At 39.4% G+C, this 19989-nt stretch overlaps 1 protein-coding gene across 6 annotated transcripts in view; it reads left to right on the forward strand.

Moving 5' to 3' along the window:
* The window catches only part of LOC111565535 (RNA-binding Raly-like protein), a 46503-nt gene extending 35218 nt beyond the window's left edge, over positions 1 to 11285 (forward strand). For 4 of the 6 annotated variants that reach the window (XM_023265649.3, XM_023265648.3, XM_035946130.2 and 1 more), the window contains 7 exons: positions 3022 to 3097; positions 4097 to 4144; positions 4823 to 5016; positions 6184 to 6297; positions 6530 to 6687; positions 9682 to 9719; positions 10475 to 11284. In XM_023265649.3, the coding sequence (XP_023121417.2) occupies positions 3022 to 3097; positions 4097 to 4144; positions 4823 to 5016; positions 6184 to 6297; positions 6530 to 6687; positions 9682 to 9714 (623 nt within the window). In that variant the 3' untranslated portion in view covers positions 9715 to 9719; positions 10475 to 11284. Of the gene's footprint in view, positions 1 to 3021; positions 3098 to 4096; positions 4145 to 4822; positions 5017 to 6183; positions 6298 to 6529; positions 6688 to 9681; positions 9720 to 10474 lie in introns of all 6 variants that reach the window. The other 2 variants (XM_035946131.2, XM_035946132.2) reach the window with 2 other exon arrangements.
* The last annotated feature ends 8704 nt before the right edge of the window (positions 11286 to 19989 follow it).

Consider the following 19989-nt stretch of genomic DNA (forward strand, 5'->3'; position numbering starts at 1 on the left):
CATTTTTTTTCTACTTTTCTTACTGTCCCAGTGCTGACTGAGAGTTCTTTGTACAATCACTGTCTCAGTTGTCTCATTGCATTAAAAACTCACAAAGTTGTTACTGTCTTTTCAAACACTACAGTGGACTGAAGTGAAATCATTAAATAAATCAATGTTTTTTACCTCAATTCGCCTGGTCAGTCCCATCACACAAAAGCCGACAGGTGCTTAGACAGCTCTAAGTAACAAATGCCTTCACTGAAAGTTCTGCTGGTGACTTTAAGTTTGATTAATTCAATAATAAATTCATGTAATGTATTATTTTCTATGCTCATTCAGTGCTTTTCTGTGTTTAACATCAATATTTCAGTTTTAAACTTTTACTCAGACAAAACAAGTAGAAATTGTGATCAGCTTTATTAACAGTTTGATATATATTTACAGATTTTTTGGGCATTTTGTTCATTTAACAAAAAAACATATCTAACAAGTAAATTTAGCATATGCTTTATGACACAAGATTGTCCTTTCTTGTTCATACAAAATTGAGTAAAGGGTATATTAAGGAGATATTAATGAAGTACAATAAATATACTTAATATACATGAGACGCAAACTTTTTTCTTATCTAGTCGTTCCCATCACGACATTTCATACAAATCTAGTCATAATTACAGTAAACAACTTGGGCTTATAAGCAACCTAATAGTATTTGTCTGTCTTTCTTTTATGATTTCTTTGGTTAACTTTTCTTAAAAATCTTTAAGCCAAATTGACCATCAAGCTAAAAGATTAGAAATAATAAAAGGAAAAATGAATGATCAACACAAATAAAGAGCATTTAAACATTTTTAGAGCCAGCGTTTTTTCCACCTGCATTAACCAAAGCAAACAAATTATGATACTGTGATTTTTACCCAAGCTTTAAGTATGTATGTAGTTAACATATCAGTCTGTAATTTCTATTTACACGTTGTTAATACATTTGCAATTTAGGCTTCATACTAAATTAAAGTGTGGAGATATGAGAATGTTCATGTGTGCTTACAGTGCTGTGAAAAGTATTTGCTCCTTCTCAAATACTTATTTTTTTTTGCATATTTTCCCCACTTTAATTTTTACAGTCATCAAACAAATGTAAATATCAGACAAAAGATAACTCAAGTAAACACAAAATGTTGTTTTTATATGGTGATTTTATTTATTAAGGAAAAAAAACTATTCAAAGCTACCTGGCTCTGTGTGAAAAATTAATTCCCCCTTAAAGTGGTTGAACCACCCTCAGCAGCAACAACTGAAATGAAGGGTTTTCTATGAGTGGCAATGAGTCTTTCATGCAGCAAAGCAACCTCAGACCATCACACTACTACCACCATGTTTGACCGTTGGTATGATGTTCTTTTTCTGAAATGCTGTGTTACTTTTATGCCGGATGTAACGAGACATACACCTTCAGTCCATGGAATATTCTCCCAAAAGTTTTGGGGATTGGTCAGATGTTTGTTTGCAAAAGTAAGATGAGCTTTTATGTTCTTTTTGGTCAGCAGTGGCTTTTGTCTTCAAACTCTGCCATGGATGTCATTTTTGCCCAGTCTCTTCATTATTGTTGAGTCATGAACATTGACCTTAACTGAGGCAAGGAAGGCCTGCAATTTGTTAGATGTTGTCCCGAGTTCCTTTGTGACCTCCTGGATGAGTCGTCACTGTGCTCCTGGGGTCATTTTGGTAGGCTGACCATTCCTGGGAGGGTGCGCCACTGTTCCATGTTTTCTCCATTTGTGGATAATGGCTGCCACCATCTGCACAGTGGTGTAGTGGTTAGCACTTTCGCCTTGCAGCAAGAAGGTCCCTGGTTCGCGTCCCGGCTTTCCCGGGATCTTTCTGCATGGAGTTTGCATGTTCTCCCTGTGCACACGTGGGTTTTCTCCGGGTACTCCGGCTTCCTCCCACAGTCCAAAAATATGCTGAGGTTAATTGATTATTCTAAATTGCCCGTAGGTGTGAATGTGTGAGTGCTTGTTTGTCTTTGTATGTGGCCCTGCAACAGACTGGCGACCTGTCTAGGGTGTCCCCTGCCTTCACCCGAGTCAGCTGGGATAGGCTCCAGCCCCCCCCCCGTGACCCTAATGAGGATTAAGCGGTGTATAGATAATGGATGGAAGGATGGCTGCCACCATGGTTCGCTGGAGTCCTAAAGCTTTAGAAATGGCTCTGTAACAATTTTCAGACTGATAATGTCATTTACTTTTTTTCTCATCTGTTCTTGAATTTCTTTGGATTGCGGCATTTTGTTGCAGCTTTTTGAGATATTTTGGCCGACTTAATTTTGTCATAAAGGTTCTATTAAAGTGATTTCTTGATTGAACAGGTCTGGAGGTAGTCAGGCATGGGTGTGGTCAGTGAAATTGAGCTCGCTTTCCAAAAAATGTGACTAGCTACAGTCAATTCATGATTTAACAAGGGGGGCAATTACATTTTCACATAGTGCCACATAGGTTTGGATAGATTTTTTTTTTTACCTTGAAACATAAAATCATCATTTAAAAACTGCATTTTGTGTTTACTTTGGTTATCTTTGTCAAATACTTAAATTTGTTTGATGGTCTTGAACATTTAAGTGGGGGAAATATGCAAAATAATAAGAATAACTTAAATAGTTTTTCACTGCACTGTACATGTGTAAGTGCTTAGCAAGCATTGCATAAAACGTGTGAGCCGAGTTCAAGGGTAACCTCAAATTTGACAGGATGATGAAGTGTTGAATTTGGTTAAAATTAAACTGCTTGGAAGCTCATGAAGCTGTGTATCATCAAAACACCTTGACATATCTGTTGTATTTTTATAGACATTTCACAGATAATATTTCAAAGATTAAACTATGCAGGTGTAATATGTCTTAAAAATAGTCTACACCTGTATTTCTCACAGAATGTCATTGCAGCTGTAACTTCTCCTATTACCACATATACAGAATGCTTTCTCTGTATTATAATCTACTACTGTATCACATCATGACTTTTACTGTCATTTTGTTTTCAGATATCAACATGGCAGGAGAGCCCAAGCCGTACCGGCCTAAGATGGGCTCCAAGAGGCCTCTCTCATCCCTCTACAGGTCTGTGTGAAGCATGTGATCCTTATTTCAGTGTTGGTTGGATATTCCTTTGCTGACCTACTTTCTCTGTTGTACGTACCCTCTGCTGTCTCTAAAAAATGTGCTTATGATGCCCCATGACGGGACAGGTGCTTAAAGGAACAGGCTATTTCCTGCCTGTGCCTTTAGTGCAACTTTTTTTTGTCTGTTGCTGTTATACATTAAGCTTTGCAAGTCCTGGAAGCAAAGGACAAAATAGTGAACAAAAAGTAACATCTTAGCAAGTCAATAAGACTGCAATAAGCTGCTTATTAGAACTTTTAAATGGATAGAACTAATGAATGTACTTTGTTGCAGAGGGCTGAAATGTGAAGCTCCAGCCAGCAGTAGGTTAGCGTAGCTTAGCACATAGACTGGAAACAGGATACAAAGGCTAACAAGCTGACAAGATCCACCTAGCAGTACTTCAGTTAACTATTTATATGTTATTAATTGTACTTTGTGATTTTCTATAAAGCATTGTGCCAGAATTTTTCTTAGTCGGAAACAGAAGCTTCCTGAAGTTGAAGTTTCTAGTCCTTGTGTTAAGCTAATCTTAGCTCGGCTAACCAGCTGCTAGGTACTTTATATTCAAAACAACTGTTGGACATTTTTGGAAAAAGCAACACTGAGATTGTTCTTTCTCTCAGACAATACATATTCAGGCACTTAAGCAACCTTAGATAAGCAAAAATCATTTTGTGTTTGTACAGATAAAGCAAACACACTTAAACAATTTGAGTTATTTGTGCATTTAAGAGGTGCACAGTCATGCCATTGGTTTCCTCTCGTTTCTGTTGCTTATGCTAAGCAGAGCTGACCAAACTGTCAAACTGTTCCTTTAAGACAGCACTAAATAAATAAATAATTTAGAATAAATGTTGGTGAATCCTGTTTTGATTTTCACTTGTCTTCTGGTAGGATTTTGTTTCTTCTCTGGCTCTACTTGAACAAAAATGCTCTGTTATGTTATGTTCACAGTGGCTACGAGTTTGACTATGACTACTACAGAGATGATTTCTACAGCCGGTATGTAAATACATTACAGCAGGTCGTGTACTTTTTAACTTTTCACAACTTTTATCCCTTCTGTCCTAATATTTTGCCCTTTATCCTACACATCCTTACTCTCCATTTCTGATCTTGGACAGAGATGATTTTTGTGCCAAACAGTCCCATTTCCATCTGAGGCAAAGTAACTACATTATCACAGGCATAATGAATGTCCTATTGGGGAGGTTGTTATTCCTGTCCTTTGGGCTTACTAATGATGCTTTTATCTGCATAGGTGAGTACTGAATGTCAGATAGTCCCCCAACTGGTCATTTGCACTGGCAAGTCAGAAAGTGTATCTTTGCTCTGACATTTTCATTGGTTTGTTTACTTCCTCGATTTTGCAATATCCCAGATAGTTGATTCCTTCAGCTTTCAGTCATTATTGCTATCTTGGCAATTTTATATGTCATAAGCAACTGGGAAAAGGATTTGATTGAATAGAGGTGGCATTGTTCAGTATGTGCCTCTGTCATTCAGACATGTTTTGCAGCATGTCTTTAAAGTGCATTTCTTCTTGCTTGAATAACATTTAACTGACTTTTGGGGGAAAAAAAACACTTTTCTTTTCCCTTTTTTAAAAAATTGTGTTTCTCTGTACTATAGTACATTTTGAACATTTCTATTACTGGATCCTTATTATTGTGTCTTCAGACTCTTTGAGTACCACGGCCGTGTTGTGCCCCCGACCCGAGCTGTGATCCCCATCAAACGGTCACGACTAGTTGTCCCATCCACACGCAGAGCCAAATCCTCTTTTCCAGTCAGGGCCTGTTCTTCCTCTTCCTCCTCCTCCTCCTCCTCTTCCCGAGCACTCAATGTCGGCTCTTCCATCACTGGCCCTAAACGTATGTTTTCTTTGTCCCATTTTGTTCCTGTTTGCTCTCTTTTCCCTGCTCTGTTGAAATGAACATGATTATATCCCAACATGATTATATACTCACCAAAGTAAATGCTGCTGTCTAGGAATGATGGCACTGAAAAAACATGATCACAATCGGACAGCTCATTGAGCTTCATTATTATTTGCAAAGCAACAGTCCAAAATGATGTCAAATTGACAGTTATACAAGATGAAGAAAAGCAGCTCATCAAAATTGCAGCAGAATTGTTTTGATCAGTTAATATATTAAATTTTGTATAACATGTACTACCACAACTTTCATAGGTTTACTATTAAAATCTCCAGATTTCTCCAGACCTCTATAAAAATTTATAGAGGTCAACAAAGAACTGAATATCCTCTCATGTAGGGCACTGAAACTAGTGATGTTTTTTTCTTGAGTAATTGCTTTTTCATAGCAGTTATTACAGCATTATTCTAAACTATTAATCAATTAATTGTTTGTGGTCAAGACTGGTTTAACCCGACTATCTAAATGACTTAATGTCTAGGTAAAATCAAAAGTGAGCCATTTGAAATGTTGGTAATAGGTCAACAATGCCCAAAAGAAGCTGAAACATTAATTGTAAAACTATGATGGAAGATTACAACAGGCTTCCAGTTTGGGTAATGATATATTTCCCCACAACCGATCTGACAGAACATTGGATATCACTTGTAAATTGCCCACAAACATGACTCCAAATGTGTCTGCTACAAGTTTACAAGAGTTAAGTGTCTTTGTTATGTTTTCACCTGTTTTTTAAGTGGTCTTCAACCAGCTAAATCAGGTTTATGTTAATGGATATAGTTTTCTTATTGTTGGCAACAATAACATATGATTATGATATATTAATATTCAATTTTATTTTAAATGTTCAGCAGTTGCTGTTGTACTGCTCACACTCTCACACACACTAATTGGTCTTCTCACCGCAATAAAACATGGTGAGATATATTAAGCTATTCACCAGTTGTGTCTCAGCCACATTCCTGACAAAGAACGCAATTATTGAGAAATGTCTGAGCTGTGCAGGCGGTGTTGTAACTGTCTCTTTAAAAAAAAGGTATATATGTATGTATATATACACACATTAATTATGCCTTCAGATTTATTAATATATGCTTACAGTGAAGACAGACCAACTCCTAACAATCAAGAAGGAGCTATCACAGATCAAGACCAAGATCGACTCACTGCTGGGGAGGCTGGAGAAGATTGAGAGGCAACACCGTTCTGATGCTGGTAAGATTTGATGGAGTGGGAGGGCAGAGCTGTCTTCTGGAGGAACATCCATATAAAAGACAGGGTGCTCACTAGGTATTTAGATAAGAGGAGTGAGAATTGAGTGATACAGAAAATATTAAATTGTGCTGAGTGACAGATAGTTTTATTCTTAAACAAGATGCATATACAATAAATCTATTCTGATGTTAAGCATCAGTCCTTCTCAATCTCTCTTGATGTCTTTTTCCAGAGATTCAGAGGAAACAGGAGGAGGTGTGTGAGTGTCTCCATGGTGATGCAGCAGACCACTCCGGTGGAGAGGAAGTGGAGGGGACGGCTGAGGTCGAGGCAGGGGAGATGACGGACGGCGGTGAAGACGACTTTGAAGATGAAGGCACCAGCGACATGGTGAGCAGGCCAAGTAGCAATGTACAGTCTGAACAAGGAGTGAGTGAGCTCTCCAATTTCTGAAATAAAGGCGAAGTACTGTCTGCATCTCAGTTACTGTTTGTTTGACAGTCTGAGTCTACAATGTATGCGTGTCCCTTGATGCTCCTGTAGTCTCCCGTGTGCTCACTTCGGTGTGTGTGTTTGCATTAACTCAACATGTTCTCGTGTTCATTTATTCGATTAAAGATATAATCTCAAGTGTTAAAGAGTTAGTTGAACATTTCGGGAACATTATGTTTATTAGCATTTCTAGCTGAAAGGTGGATTAGGAGATTAATGTCATTCTAATATTACGTGTACAATAAATATAAAGTATATAGACAGAAGACAGTTTTGTTTAGGAGGGAAACAGCTGGCCTGGTTCCGTAACAACAACAACAATAACATGTGAGCTGATGTTCTTTCGAACAGCTGGTAAATGCACATTGTTTGTTCACCAAATGTCACCAAATTGTCCTTCAAAGGATCAGCTGTGCCCTGGTGCAAACTACATTTTTCTGTTTCTCTACTAATTGCCATTATAATATAGGAAAAGTTGTAAAGAATTACAGTTCCAATGTTAAACCTTTTGGTAAAATGTCCAAGCAACATTTTTTGATACCATGGTTTGGAAAGTATAGAGATGTTTTAATGCCTTTTATCCTTGCAAAACATGCCAAGATTTTTTTTTTTGTTTTTACGATAACCCATGAAAGACCAAAACTAGCAGCATCTGTCTTAACACTTGGATTTTCCTTCCCTCTCTGAGACACACAGCCTCAGGCTGGGGAGTCGCATAAATGTTTAAAAACAGATTACAAGTCTATCTTGGGATTTTAAAAAAGGGTAAATAATTTCCTGAAAACAGCCAGTTGCTGAAGTTTTTGTAAGTGTTTCTCAAACATGGGTAAAGAGTGCATTTTTTCTTGACCATTTTCAGTTGCTCATTTAGGACACACTCTAAATAAATGTTGCACTCTCATAAATACATACCACTGGCATTAAAGTTAGACTAAACTAAAAATCTCCAATTCCTTGTATTGATTCAAAGATAATGTCTCAGAGGAGAAGACATTAGCACATGGAAGTGTCAGGAGATGCAGATGTTCTGGCCCCTCGAACAATTCCTCTCTGCTGATGACTTCAGTCTCTTTCCGTAGTGTAATATTTTTTGGTGCAATATACTATAGTAAAAGATTATATAATTACAGCAAATGCTATTAGACTGAAAAATAGAATTAAGACGTGTATGAACTACATAATAATGAAGGTTCTAGTCATGCCTGATGTTTCGATGATACTGTGTGTGTGACAAACCAAACGTAATTGAGAAAACAGATAAGACCACAAATACAACAAAACTCTAAATTAACTACAGAGGGGAAAACCAAGAAACTCGCAGAAGAATAAATTAAAACCAATCCAACAAAACTGAATACTCACAACAGGAAAAAACTAGACTGAAGGGGCAGGAAAGCAGGCTCAGGGAATCCGGGGCTGACAGAGACGGAGTTACCATAGGCTGAGACAAAACAAAACAGGTGGAAATCCAAAAAAGGGGGAAAGTGAGTCTAGGTGGGGAACTAAACAGGAACCAGCAGGAGTACAAGGGCAGAATTAAGTCCATGAAGCTGTGGAGGTTGGCAGTTGACACAAGATGCAGAAGTCTATGGTCCAACGGGGAGTAAGTGACTGAGCTGGGTTTATATAGTGGTGGTGTAACTGAAGACAGGTGAGGTAAATGGGCTGATCAGTGCAGGTGACTCACATAGCAGTAATCAGGAGTGCAGGCGGGTGAGTGAGAGTGAGACAGGCAGAAAGACAGAGACCAACAGATGCAGACAGAGGGAGCCAGAGGTACAACACAAGGAGAGAGAGGTGACATGGGACGAGTGAGGGAGAGATATACTGGACAGAGACCAGAGAGAGTGAGAATAGGGAGAGACTGATGACAGACAGGAACAAGGTGGAAGAAAGAAGGGAGAAGAAAAGAGAAGAACAGGGACAGGAGCAGGGACCATAACAATAATGGTGTAAACTTAAGGCAATATAACTTTTAAAAGAGGTGTATCATACACATAGCAATACATAAAGGTAATGGGGATAAGTGCACAGGAGACTAGGGCAAAGTCTGAACATGTCTGGGCATGTTCTCTGTAAAACATGACATAATGATAACCTAATGTCCTCTGCAGGGTGTGAGCTAGTGGTGAAATATGATAACCTGATGTCATGATATGACCAATAGATTTAGAAAATTATAATGGTGTCAATACTGTCTATCAAAAATACGTCCAGTAGGCGTGGAAAAATGACCAACTCTCATAGCATAGAAGACGATGCACAGCTCAGTATCTCTGGTTTGTCTTGAGGGTGTTATCACTGCTAACAACTACTCCTAGATTTTCTGTTGACAATAAATCTAGCTGCCTCTGAATGCTGACTTCTCTTGGTGATTTTTTGAAGATCTTTAAAGAAGCTTTTTAGAAATTTGAACACGGTCAAATCTTACACTCTGTCCCATGATTTCGGACTTAATTTCCACTTAATTTCCTGATGATGTGAAATGTTCAAACTTGTTGGTCTCTGCAGACAGATAAAGTATTGCATTGTTCTTCAATGGAAAAAGTACTTACTTCTACTGTACATAGGAGATTTTGTATGTAATTATTTTTCTTTTAGTTGCCTGTGTATCTGTTTCTGTCTTTTTGTGTGTTGTAAACATCATTTTATTTCATGATTTGTTTTAGTTTATGTCTGTTCTGTTATTCTGTTTCTATTTTTCTGATATTTTACTATTGGTGCTTTATGGAAAATTTTTCATGTGGTACATTAAACACCATGAAGACAATTTTACTGTTTAGTTTATATAGGTTTGGTGGAAAAAGCAAATCTGTGTTGCCCACTTACAGAAATGAATGCTAGTATTTTTCACTGATTAATATGATAATCTAGTTTTTTCTTATATTGCAGATAGAGAACCACATATCAGACATTGACAACTGAGCAAGGTCAGTATTTAATCTGTGCTTTAATGGTACAGTTTTGCACAAAACTGCCATTTCTTTTTGGGAGTAGTGTATGGAAAATGAATGCATCGTAGCCCTTTTAGCTCCCAGCAACTTATAGTTAGCAGCAAGAGCGATTCAAAAGATCTCAGGCTTTTTTCCCATTTTTAAGGAGAGTGAGAGAGTAAGAAACATTGCTCATCACCTTCCAGTTTAATCCTCCACATTGTTCTTCTAAATGGCCTGTCATTCTCTCCATCTGGAAGCATAAGGAAAGGCAGCTTCTCTGCAGTTATCACTGGTGACTGTCTGAACAGCCGCAGAGATAAGACTCCGTCTCATTCACACTTTCCATCAGACGACATTAAAATCTCCCCTGATTTTCTTTTCATGAACAAATAGCTGTGAATTTAATTTGCCTCTTGGCTGACGTTTCCTCCCTGCTGTCCACAAGTCAGCGAGCAGGATTCTTTCTTAGGCACATTGATCATGATAGATCGTTAAGTTGATGGAATAATGAACTGTTTGTCTTCGGATGGATATCTGAGTGGTTGCAGGTAATATCAGGAGTATTAGTTTATTTTAGTGCTTTAGTCCTCTGTATTTCTATGCTTCACAGGAAAGCCTTACAAAAAAGCACCAAAAATGTAGCCGCCTTTTCTATGTAAGTTCACTGTAAAAGGCAGCGTGACAAAAATACAAAATTTTCACTACAGCCTGTCTATTTGTTTTTTCTTTATTTCTTTCTTTTTTGCAAGTTGGGAAAAAAGATGCCTACAATGCAAGAAGTTCAGAGAACAGATACCAGCAAAACCTTCTTGATCAAGGAGGTGTCTTTGACGTGAAAGGAAAGCAATGAGGGACGTGACTGACAGCCTAGGAAGAGTTTTTCAAACTTGTTTGTTGCTTGTTTGCCTCATTAGAACATGACACTCCTGATGTGTACTTCATCAAAATGCTGGGTATGAATATTCTCCAGTCTACTGCAAGATCAACTGCAAAGAGCAATCAGTAATTTCCACTCAAACTGATAGCCTTTCTGAAAAATACGGACAACGCAGTGTATTTTGTCCTTAATATATTATGGTCTGTATTGTGCATAAAAATGCAGTTAAGTGATCAGTCAGATGAAACTGAAATGATCTCTTTTGTTGTACCTCAAATTTATGTTTTTTTTTCTGTGCATTGAGAACTGTGACATGCCATGATGCTGGCAGAGAGCTAAATCTGACTGTAAGAGTAATGCATTCTCTTTGACACTCAATAATTATGTGATTTGTTTTATTTACTTTGCTTGATTTACTACATTTTAACGAAATGTACCGTCTGTAATTTATTCACAATGTCTTCAAACCCTATTGTATGCATACTGCGTTTGTAATTTGTTCTACATGATAAGATCCATTTTGAATTCTTTACATTCTGTTTATAAAAATGAAAAGATTTGCTATTAGCATGTTTAAAATGTGGCTATTATGGATCATTTGTATTGATTATGTCTGTTGTACAGCCATGGATGATTAGAGTTTTTGACATAAACCTGCTCCCACCCAAAAAAAGGTGTTGTCATTTTCACCAACAAGTGAGAAAAAAAGTAAGCATATTATGTTTCTGTGTTGGGTTTCTGATCAGTATAATATCTCAGCAGATTTAACAGACATTTATGGATAAATCGTGATAACTTGGGTGTTGCACTGTAGTTTGTCTAGCGCCACCGCAAGGTTGACATTTGTGGTCTTAAGAACAATTGGATCATCCATCCATCCATCCATTATCTATACACCGCTTAATCCTCACTAGGGTCGCGGGGGGGGCTGGAGCCTATCCCAGCTGACTCGGGCGAAGGCAGGGGACACCCTAGACAGGTCGCCAGTCTGTCGCAGGGCTACATACAGAGACAAACAAGCACTCACACATTCACATCTACGGGCAATTTAGAATAATCAATTAACCTCAGCATATTTTTGGACTGTGGGAGGAAGCCGGAGTACCCGGAGAAAACCCACGCATGCACAGGGAGAACATGCAAACTCCATGCAGAAAGATCCCGGGAAAGCCGGGACGCGAACCAGGGACCTTCTTGCTGCAAGGCGAAAGTGCTAACCACTACGTCACTGTGCAGCCCACAATTGGATCATTGCCATTAAATCTACAGACATTTAGTGAGAATGCATATGTTAAGTACTGTACTTAAGAATAAATTTAAGAGGTGCATTTTAATCCTACACTACCAGTCATAAGTTTGGACACACCTTCTCATCCAATGCTTTTTATTTATTTGTATTATTTTCTACTTTGTAGATTAATACTGAAGATTAACACATTTTTGTTTACAACATAATTCGATATGGATTCTTTCATAGTTTTGATGTCTTCAGTGTTCATCTACAATGTATGAAATAATTAAGTCAAAATCATTGAATGAGAAGGTGTGTCCAAACTTTTGACTGGTAGTGTATATACTTTATACAGTAATTCTACTCCACTGCATACTGTACATTTATTTATTTATTTAAAGCTGATATAATTAATCAAATGATGTACTTGACAAAAATGTACCGTTATAAATCATTTAAACACCTCCTCCACTGGAAATCAGGTTTTATAGCTGGTCTTTTTATTCTGGAAGACACATCATAAAGGAAATAACAAGCCAACACCATAGCTTCAGAAATTCTACTTTGAAACTGCAGTGTACCAATGACTCACAAAGACAGACTCAGACTTGTAGGGTTTCATACATAACAAACCAAAGGAATCAATTCTGTCAGTTTGCCAGGTGGGACTTTCTAAATCATTATTTTTCTTCAGAAGTGGGTCCCAGCTTGAATAGGTAAGAGTGAATTACTCCAATGTTACAACTTCCCATTAGGGAGGTGTGCTTTTAGAGCTGTAGAGTAGACCTGATGGGCTGCAGCAAGTGGTAGGTGAAGAGAGAGGTAAGGACTTCATAGATTTGTGTATTGTAGTTAAAGCAATCATATAGTGTTACATTTCAGCTTTTTGTAGGTCAGGAAGGGCTTTTTTCATTTAAAAATAAAACAACTATGAATATGTAACTGATAAAAAATATTTTTTTACGGCTGAAACATAGACTGGAGCAGGTGTCCCAGTCTCTTAAATGTGAAGATTTGCAACTCTTTAAATAGAATTACTTTATAATTTTATGAAATGAGCAGGTCTCGTGATTGGCATTTTTCACTATTTTATTAATTTGAACCAAACAATACTTCGATTAAATAAGGAACTTATCAGCAGATCACTCCATCAGAATGACGGTTATGTTAGCCTGTTGTCATGCTAATCTGGCATGGAAATTGTAAGAAAATGTACCCTCCTAAGATCAGAATGTTAGAATTTATCTCAAGACATCACAGAGCCACCAGCATGACTGCAGGCTCCTGTTATTAACCTTGTATAAACTTGTGCCAGACTCAGCCTGCAGTTATGCTTCTGTGTAACTTTTCTCTTCAACCCTGAACCATTTTAAAAGCAAATGGGAGTAACAAGGTGAAAATGAGGGCACAGCAGGATGCTAAATGTTCAAATTCTCTACTCAGATTTAATTATAGCTTTCTTGTACATTAGTCCTGTCAAATAATTGGCTGTGAGAGTATTCATCTTTTTTTTTTAAATACAGTGTCCTTGAAAACTACAGCATATGAGGGATGTGGAGGCGAGGCAGCAACAGATGGCATTTCTAATTTACTCACTTCATTAGCGCCAGATCATCATTTTCACAGGTTAAGGAGGGCCATTGGCTGGGTTGTAGGTATAATTGGTTCTATCATTGCTGGCTAGCAGCCAGTGCGTACAATGATCAGTCATGCAGCTCCTCTAATATGGACAGTGTTCAGTGTGTGATGAACGGAATCAATCATGGGCCTGCAGAGCTGCTGGAGGAATTATGACTATAATAGGGGTCAAGATCTTTATAATACATCTGTGATTAGCAATAGCTGAGCGAGGACGTACAACTCGCACCGAGCATTGTTTCACAGGCCCATAAGTCAAAGACAGTGCTAATGTAGGAAGTTTTATTAATTATATCTTAGGGACAGCAAGCATAAAACACTCATCTATATTTAATTAATCGCTCCATGAATAATTCCACAATTGCAGAGACTGTTTTCTATCAATCGACTTTATGTTCCTCTATTTGTTCTACATGGTCATCCCCTATGTGGCAGGAATTTCAGAAAAACTCAGGAGGATCTTTAACACCCACCAGATCCCAGTACACTTCAAGCCCAGCAACACTCTGAGGCAAAAGCTGGTCCATCCCAAGGACAAAATTCCAAGGGAGAAACAGAGCAATGTGGTGTACGCAGTGCAGTGCAATGAGGAATGCTCTGACCTGTACATTGGAGAGACTAAGCAGCCATTACACAAGCGCATGGCACAACACAGGAGGGCCACGACCACAGGCCAGGACTCAGCAGTCCACCTCCACCTCAAGGAGAAGGGGCACTCCTTTGATGACCACAAGGTGCGCATTCTAGCCAGAGAGGACAGATGGTTTGAGAGAGGGGTAAAAGAAGCCATTCATGTCAAACTAGAACAGCCATCTTTGAACAGAGGAGGGGGCCTCAGACACCACTTGTCTCCCACTTACAACGCCGTTCTTAGAGCCCTCCCAAGGAGGTGCAGCCATCTGTCCCACTTGCAGTCAGGTGACCCCCAACCACCCTCCTAGAGGGCTGGGAGGGGTAACGACCGCCCATCAAAGGCTAACGACTCACATTAACACCTAACGAGTCTGTTGGTTTCGGGTCTTTGTCCACTTGTTTTTGCCACCACCCTCCTGGTGGATAAATATCTGGTACTCCCCACCAGGCTTTCAGAACTGAAGAAGCCTCTTGGATGAGAGGTGAAACGTTTTCGACTCACACGAGGTTAGTCCAGTTGCCATAACTTATGCTTGCTTGAGACTTATCATGACCTGGATGACTGAGAACATCCACAGATTTACATGGTCAGAGTTGATATCTTTTAGTGTGACCCTTGTTTGTTCATTTTTATGGTGCTTTTAGAAGTATTTACAATATTTGTAATTAAAATCATGGTGTGTACATGCAGCTTTGGTTACACATCAGGTTTATTATGGCTTCCCAATATATATCTATCCATCCATCTATCCATCCATCCTGGGTCCTATCCCAGTTGACTTAGTGTGAAAGCAGGGGATACCTGGACACCAGCCTATCACAGGCCGACACACAGAGACAAACAGTCACTCTCACATTCACACCTATAGACAATTTCAAGTTACCAGTTAACTTCAGCATGTTTTTTTGGACTGTGAGAGGAAGCTGGAGTACCCGGAGAAAACCCATGCATGCACAGGATACCATGACAACTCCATGCAGAAAGGGGCACGAACCAGGGATCTTTGATCTTTGAGGTGATGGTGCTAACCACAGAGACACCGTGCAGCCCTGGAGTCCAAATATCACTATTCTAAAAAATGAGTCTTCAGTTTAGGTTCAGGTATGTCTTTTCCAGTGTGGGTTGACCACTGGTGTTGGTTTGAGACCACTTAAAATTAAACAAATTGACTGCATATGTCACAAAAGAGTTTTTTTTCTTCTTCTTTTATTTGACACACTGAAGAAGTAAAGTATCAGGTCCTGCAGAATATGTTTTTCTGCTGTCCTCCTCTGTTATTTTATTCACAAGATGATAACAGGACTTATTTAGGATTTATTTTCGTAGCTTCTTTACATAAAATAGTGAGTGCATCTGATTCTTCCTCCAGAGAGGTACATAATACATCAACCACATATCAACAGTGGGATTCTTGCAAATTATGTGTGAAAATATTTTAGTCAAACATTTTGAAAATGTCTTCACAGTCTTGTATTTGTGCATGAAGATAGCTGAAAACAATATACTTAGGGTTCCTTTTTCTTTTTTTTTACACACATGGAGCACTTGAAGCTGCTTCATGAAAAATTAATGGGTTTCTTTTATAAAACACAGCTCTTGTGGCCACCAGTAAACAAGTGAAGATGTTTTCTTCTTTCAACCTAAATTCAATAGAAGTAAACACATGTGAATGATCAACCCTGAAATGATATGTGATGCTAATCATTCACAAAAAACTTTGAAATTCAAGTCCTGTTAAAAAAAACTAAAATTGGTGCATCTTTATCTGCAAAACAATTGATTTCCATTTTGTCAACTGAACAGTGTTCTGTCTGAAATAATTAGTTGACTGACAGCTCTCTCAGGCCGGCCAGCATGGAGGTGCTAATGCATGCTTTTATCTCCTCTTGTTTAGATCACTGTAATGCCCTGCTCTCTGGTCTTCCCAAAAAGAGTATTTTAAATCTCCATTTATTACAAATCTCAGCCGCACGCGTGCTGACGAGGACCAGAGGGTGGGAACACATTACACCAGTTTTAAAGTCGCTGCATTGGCTCCCCAGTCCGCTTCAGGATTGATTTTAAGGTTCTTTTACTAATTTTTAAAAGTCTTAACGGCCTTGCACCTTCTTATTTATCTGATCTCCTTTTAACATATCGACCCTCGCAGATCCTGAGGTCCTCCGGCACCGGCCTTTTATCCATACCACAAGCCAGAACCAAAACCCACGGCAAGGCGGCATTCAGCCACTATGGCCCCCACCTGTGGAACAGCCTGCTGGAGAACCTCCGGACTGCAGAGACTGTCGATATTTTTAAAAGAAGGTTAAAACATACATTTTTAATCAGGCTTTTAACTAACCTGTTAAATCCTTCTTATTTTCTTATCATTCTCTATTTATTATCTTATGTATTTTGACTCTTTTAACTTTCCACCATTTACTTATCTCACAGGCCCTTTATTCTATCTTCTAGTTTAAAATTTTTTGTTTTTTAACTCCAGTGTTGCCTCAGAGACCCCCCCACCTCGGTGTGGGGGTCCCCCTGTCTGTCAGGGTCAGGGGGTCTGGGTGTCGGCACCCCTGGTGGTCATGGCCTGCGACTCCTCCCAGTGTGGACGGCCCCAATGGAGGCGTTTTCAACAATCATCAGTGCCATTCCATGTCTCCCTACAGTCAGTGGTGAGAGTGTGTGTGTGTGTGTGTGTGTGTCTGTGTAAGTGTGAGCGTGCGTATGTGTGTGTGGGCATGCATGTGTGTGTGTGCTTGTGCAGTTGCATGCATATACACTATATTGCCAAAAGTATTCGCTCACCTGCCTTGACTCGCATGTGAACGTAAGTGACATCCCATTCCTAATCCATAGGGTTCAATATGACATCGGTCCACCCTTTGCAGCTATAACAGCATCAATTCTTCTGGGAAGGCTGTCCACAAGGTTTAGGAGTGTGTTTATGGGAATTTTTGACCATTCTTCCAGAAGTGCATTTGTGAGGTCACACACTGATGTTGGACCAGAAGGCCTGGATCTCAGTCTCCACTCTAATTCATCCCAAAGGTGTTCTATCGGGTTGAGGTCAGGACTCTGTGCAGGCCAGTCAAGTTCATCCACACCAGACTCTGTCATCCATGTCTTTATGGACCTTGCTTTGTGCACTGGTGCACAGTCATGTTGGAAGAGGAAGGGGCCAGCTCCAAACTGTACCCACAAAGTTGGGAGCATAGAATTGTCCAAAATGTCTTGGTATGCTGAAGCATTCAGAGTTCCTTTCACTGGAACTAAGGGGCCAAGCCCAGCTCCTGAAAACCAACCCCACACCATAATCCCCCCTCCACCAAACTTTACACTTGGCACAATGCAGTCCGACAAGTATGGTTCTCCTGGCAACTGCCAAACCCAGACTCGTCCATCAGATTGTCAGATGGAGAAGCACGATTCTGCTCTAGAGTCCAGTGGCGGCATGCTTTACACCACTGCATCCCACACTTTGCATTGCACTTGGTGATGTATGGCTTGGATGCAGCTGCTCGGCCATGGAAACCCATTCCATGAAGCTCTCTGCTGAAGCACTGTTCTTGAGCTAATCTGAAGGCCACATGAAGTTTGAAGGTCTGTAGCGATTGACTCTGCAGAAAGTTGGCGACCTCTTGGCACTATGCCCCTCAGCATCCGCTGACCCCACTCCATCAGTTTACGTGGCCTACTACTTGGTTGCTGAGTTGCTGTCATTCCCACACACTTCCACTTTCTTATAATACAGCTGACAGTTGACTGTGGAATATTTAGGAGTGAGGAAATGTCATGACTGGATTTGTTGCACAGGTGGCATCCTATCACAGTTCCATGCTGGAATTCACTGAGCTCCTGAGAGCGAGCCATTCTTTCACAAATGTTTGTAAAAGCAGTCTGCATGCCTAGGTGCTTGATTTTATATACCTGTGGCCATAGAAGTGATCGGACCACCTGATTCTGATTATTTGGATGGGTGAGCAAATACTTTTGGCAATATATAGTGTATGTATATATGGAGGGAGGGAGGGAGGGATGGGTTTTCCTGTTTTTAAATGTTGTACAGCACTTTGTGTTGCATTTTTCACTATATGAAAAGTACTCTATAAATAAAGTTTGATTACTAAAAAATTGTTTAAGTCAATTTTTATACACAAACTTCACTGGTAACCAGCTTCCTAGACATGGATATCTGCATATTTTCCATGATGGTAAACTCAACATTTCTCAGATGTTTGACTGCTGAGCAGAAAACAGAACAATCTGAAAATGTTCACTTCAGGGATTCTTTGGTGGTTTTAGGTTGAACTTCAATGAAATTAAGTTTTGTTTTTTAATCTTGATTTGTACTTGAGAGCTTACATTTCTAATAGAAACCGTACATTACTAGTTGGGGGTTGTTGAATTTTATTTACTGTACAATGAAGTGAGAATTCAAAAAAAGAAAATTTGTTTAAGCTGTATAGTAGGAATTGTAGAATATTTTTTGGAGCAGTTTCTATGCTAAGAATCAAGATAACGCAGCCGTCAAGTTTGATATTTGAACAAGTACAATTGAGGTATTTGTACTTAACACTAGTTATTTCATTTTGTTCTGCATTATACTATATTATATTTCAGAGGCAAATATTGTACTTTTTATGCATATTTTACAAATGGAATTGTTATACTTTGTGGAATAAGATCTTACATCACATCTTACTGTTACAGCAGGTACAAAAAAGGCTTAGGAGCAGGAAATGAGACCGCAGTCAAGAAGACTTTTTAACAATGCTTTATTTACGAATAGAACAGATTTACAGGAACCGGAAATAGAACTCCAACTCAGAAACTAACTAAACCAAGAAAACCAGGAGCCAACTAGTGGTACAGAGGATAACTACATGAGGATGAAAACTTAAACTACGGTTAACCCACATATGGTATTACCAAGGCAGGAAAACAACAGAACAAGAACTAACCCAGCCTAACTCAAACTAACCCTAAACAGAAATCCCCAGACTACAAACTATTTATGCAAAGCATAAAAGACAAATAATACTTAGTACAGAATGCAGATTGTAATAATTTGACGTACAAAAATATGAAACTAATAGTCTGGTGATACCAGGGCTTGGAAACTTAACTGACAGCTAGGAATACAGTCCTTGGCCTGGCTTTTCCCAGCTCTCTCCTTTTTCAGGAACTCCACACATGAAAAGTTGTTGGCGTCCAAGAGTTCATAGAAGGTAGGTACTTCTCCCAGAGTGTTTCGTCCAGATGCAGCCTGTGGTTCCCAAGACAAAGGTGGCGAGAGGTGGAATCCTCCATTAGAACAGAATCCAAGGCAGAGCGGAGGACCAGCAGACTTGAAGATCCCAGAACACAGCAGGCAGGAGTCAGCTTCACTAAACACAGAAAACAGGATTAATAGAGGTCTAACAGGCTGGTGGCAAAGACAGTTTTACTCCCCGTACTGACTGGAGATTAGACAACAGTCCAGCTTTGAATGACGCGTGCAGTCTGCTTTTATGGAGACGCCCAAGGACCAATTACTCGGCTTCCACCTGCAGCTCATCTGTTGATTGTCATGCAACACACCTGCTGCCAGCTTCACCAAGAACACACCTAGGAGAGAGAGAGAGAGCAGGGCCGAGGGAGGAGAGCGCACTACCACAGCCACAGCCTTAAGCTGTGGATGTGACACTTACATTGCTATGCAGAAGTTTAGCGCCATGGCTCCCAACCTTTAAGCAGTGTTTTTGGAGCTCTTGTCACTTTTCAGATGCTTATCCACCTTATTCTCTGCGAGTGGTTTCATTTAATACTCAACATATTTTGTGTGTGTGTGTGTATGTGTGTGTGTGTGTGTGTGTGTGTGTGTGTGTGTGTGTGTGTGTGTTGTCACAAAATAGCA

The sequence above is a fragment of the Amphiprion ocellaris genome, chromosome 10 (assembly GCF_022539595.1).
Source record: "Amphiprion ocellaris isolate individual 3 ecotype Okinawa chromosome 10, ASM2253959v1, whole genome shotgun sequence".
In the NCBI taxonomy this organism is placed as follows: domain Eukaryota; kingdom Metazoa; phylum Chordata; class Actinopteri; family Pomacentridae; genus Amphiprion; species Amphiprion ocellaris.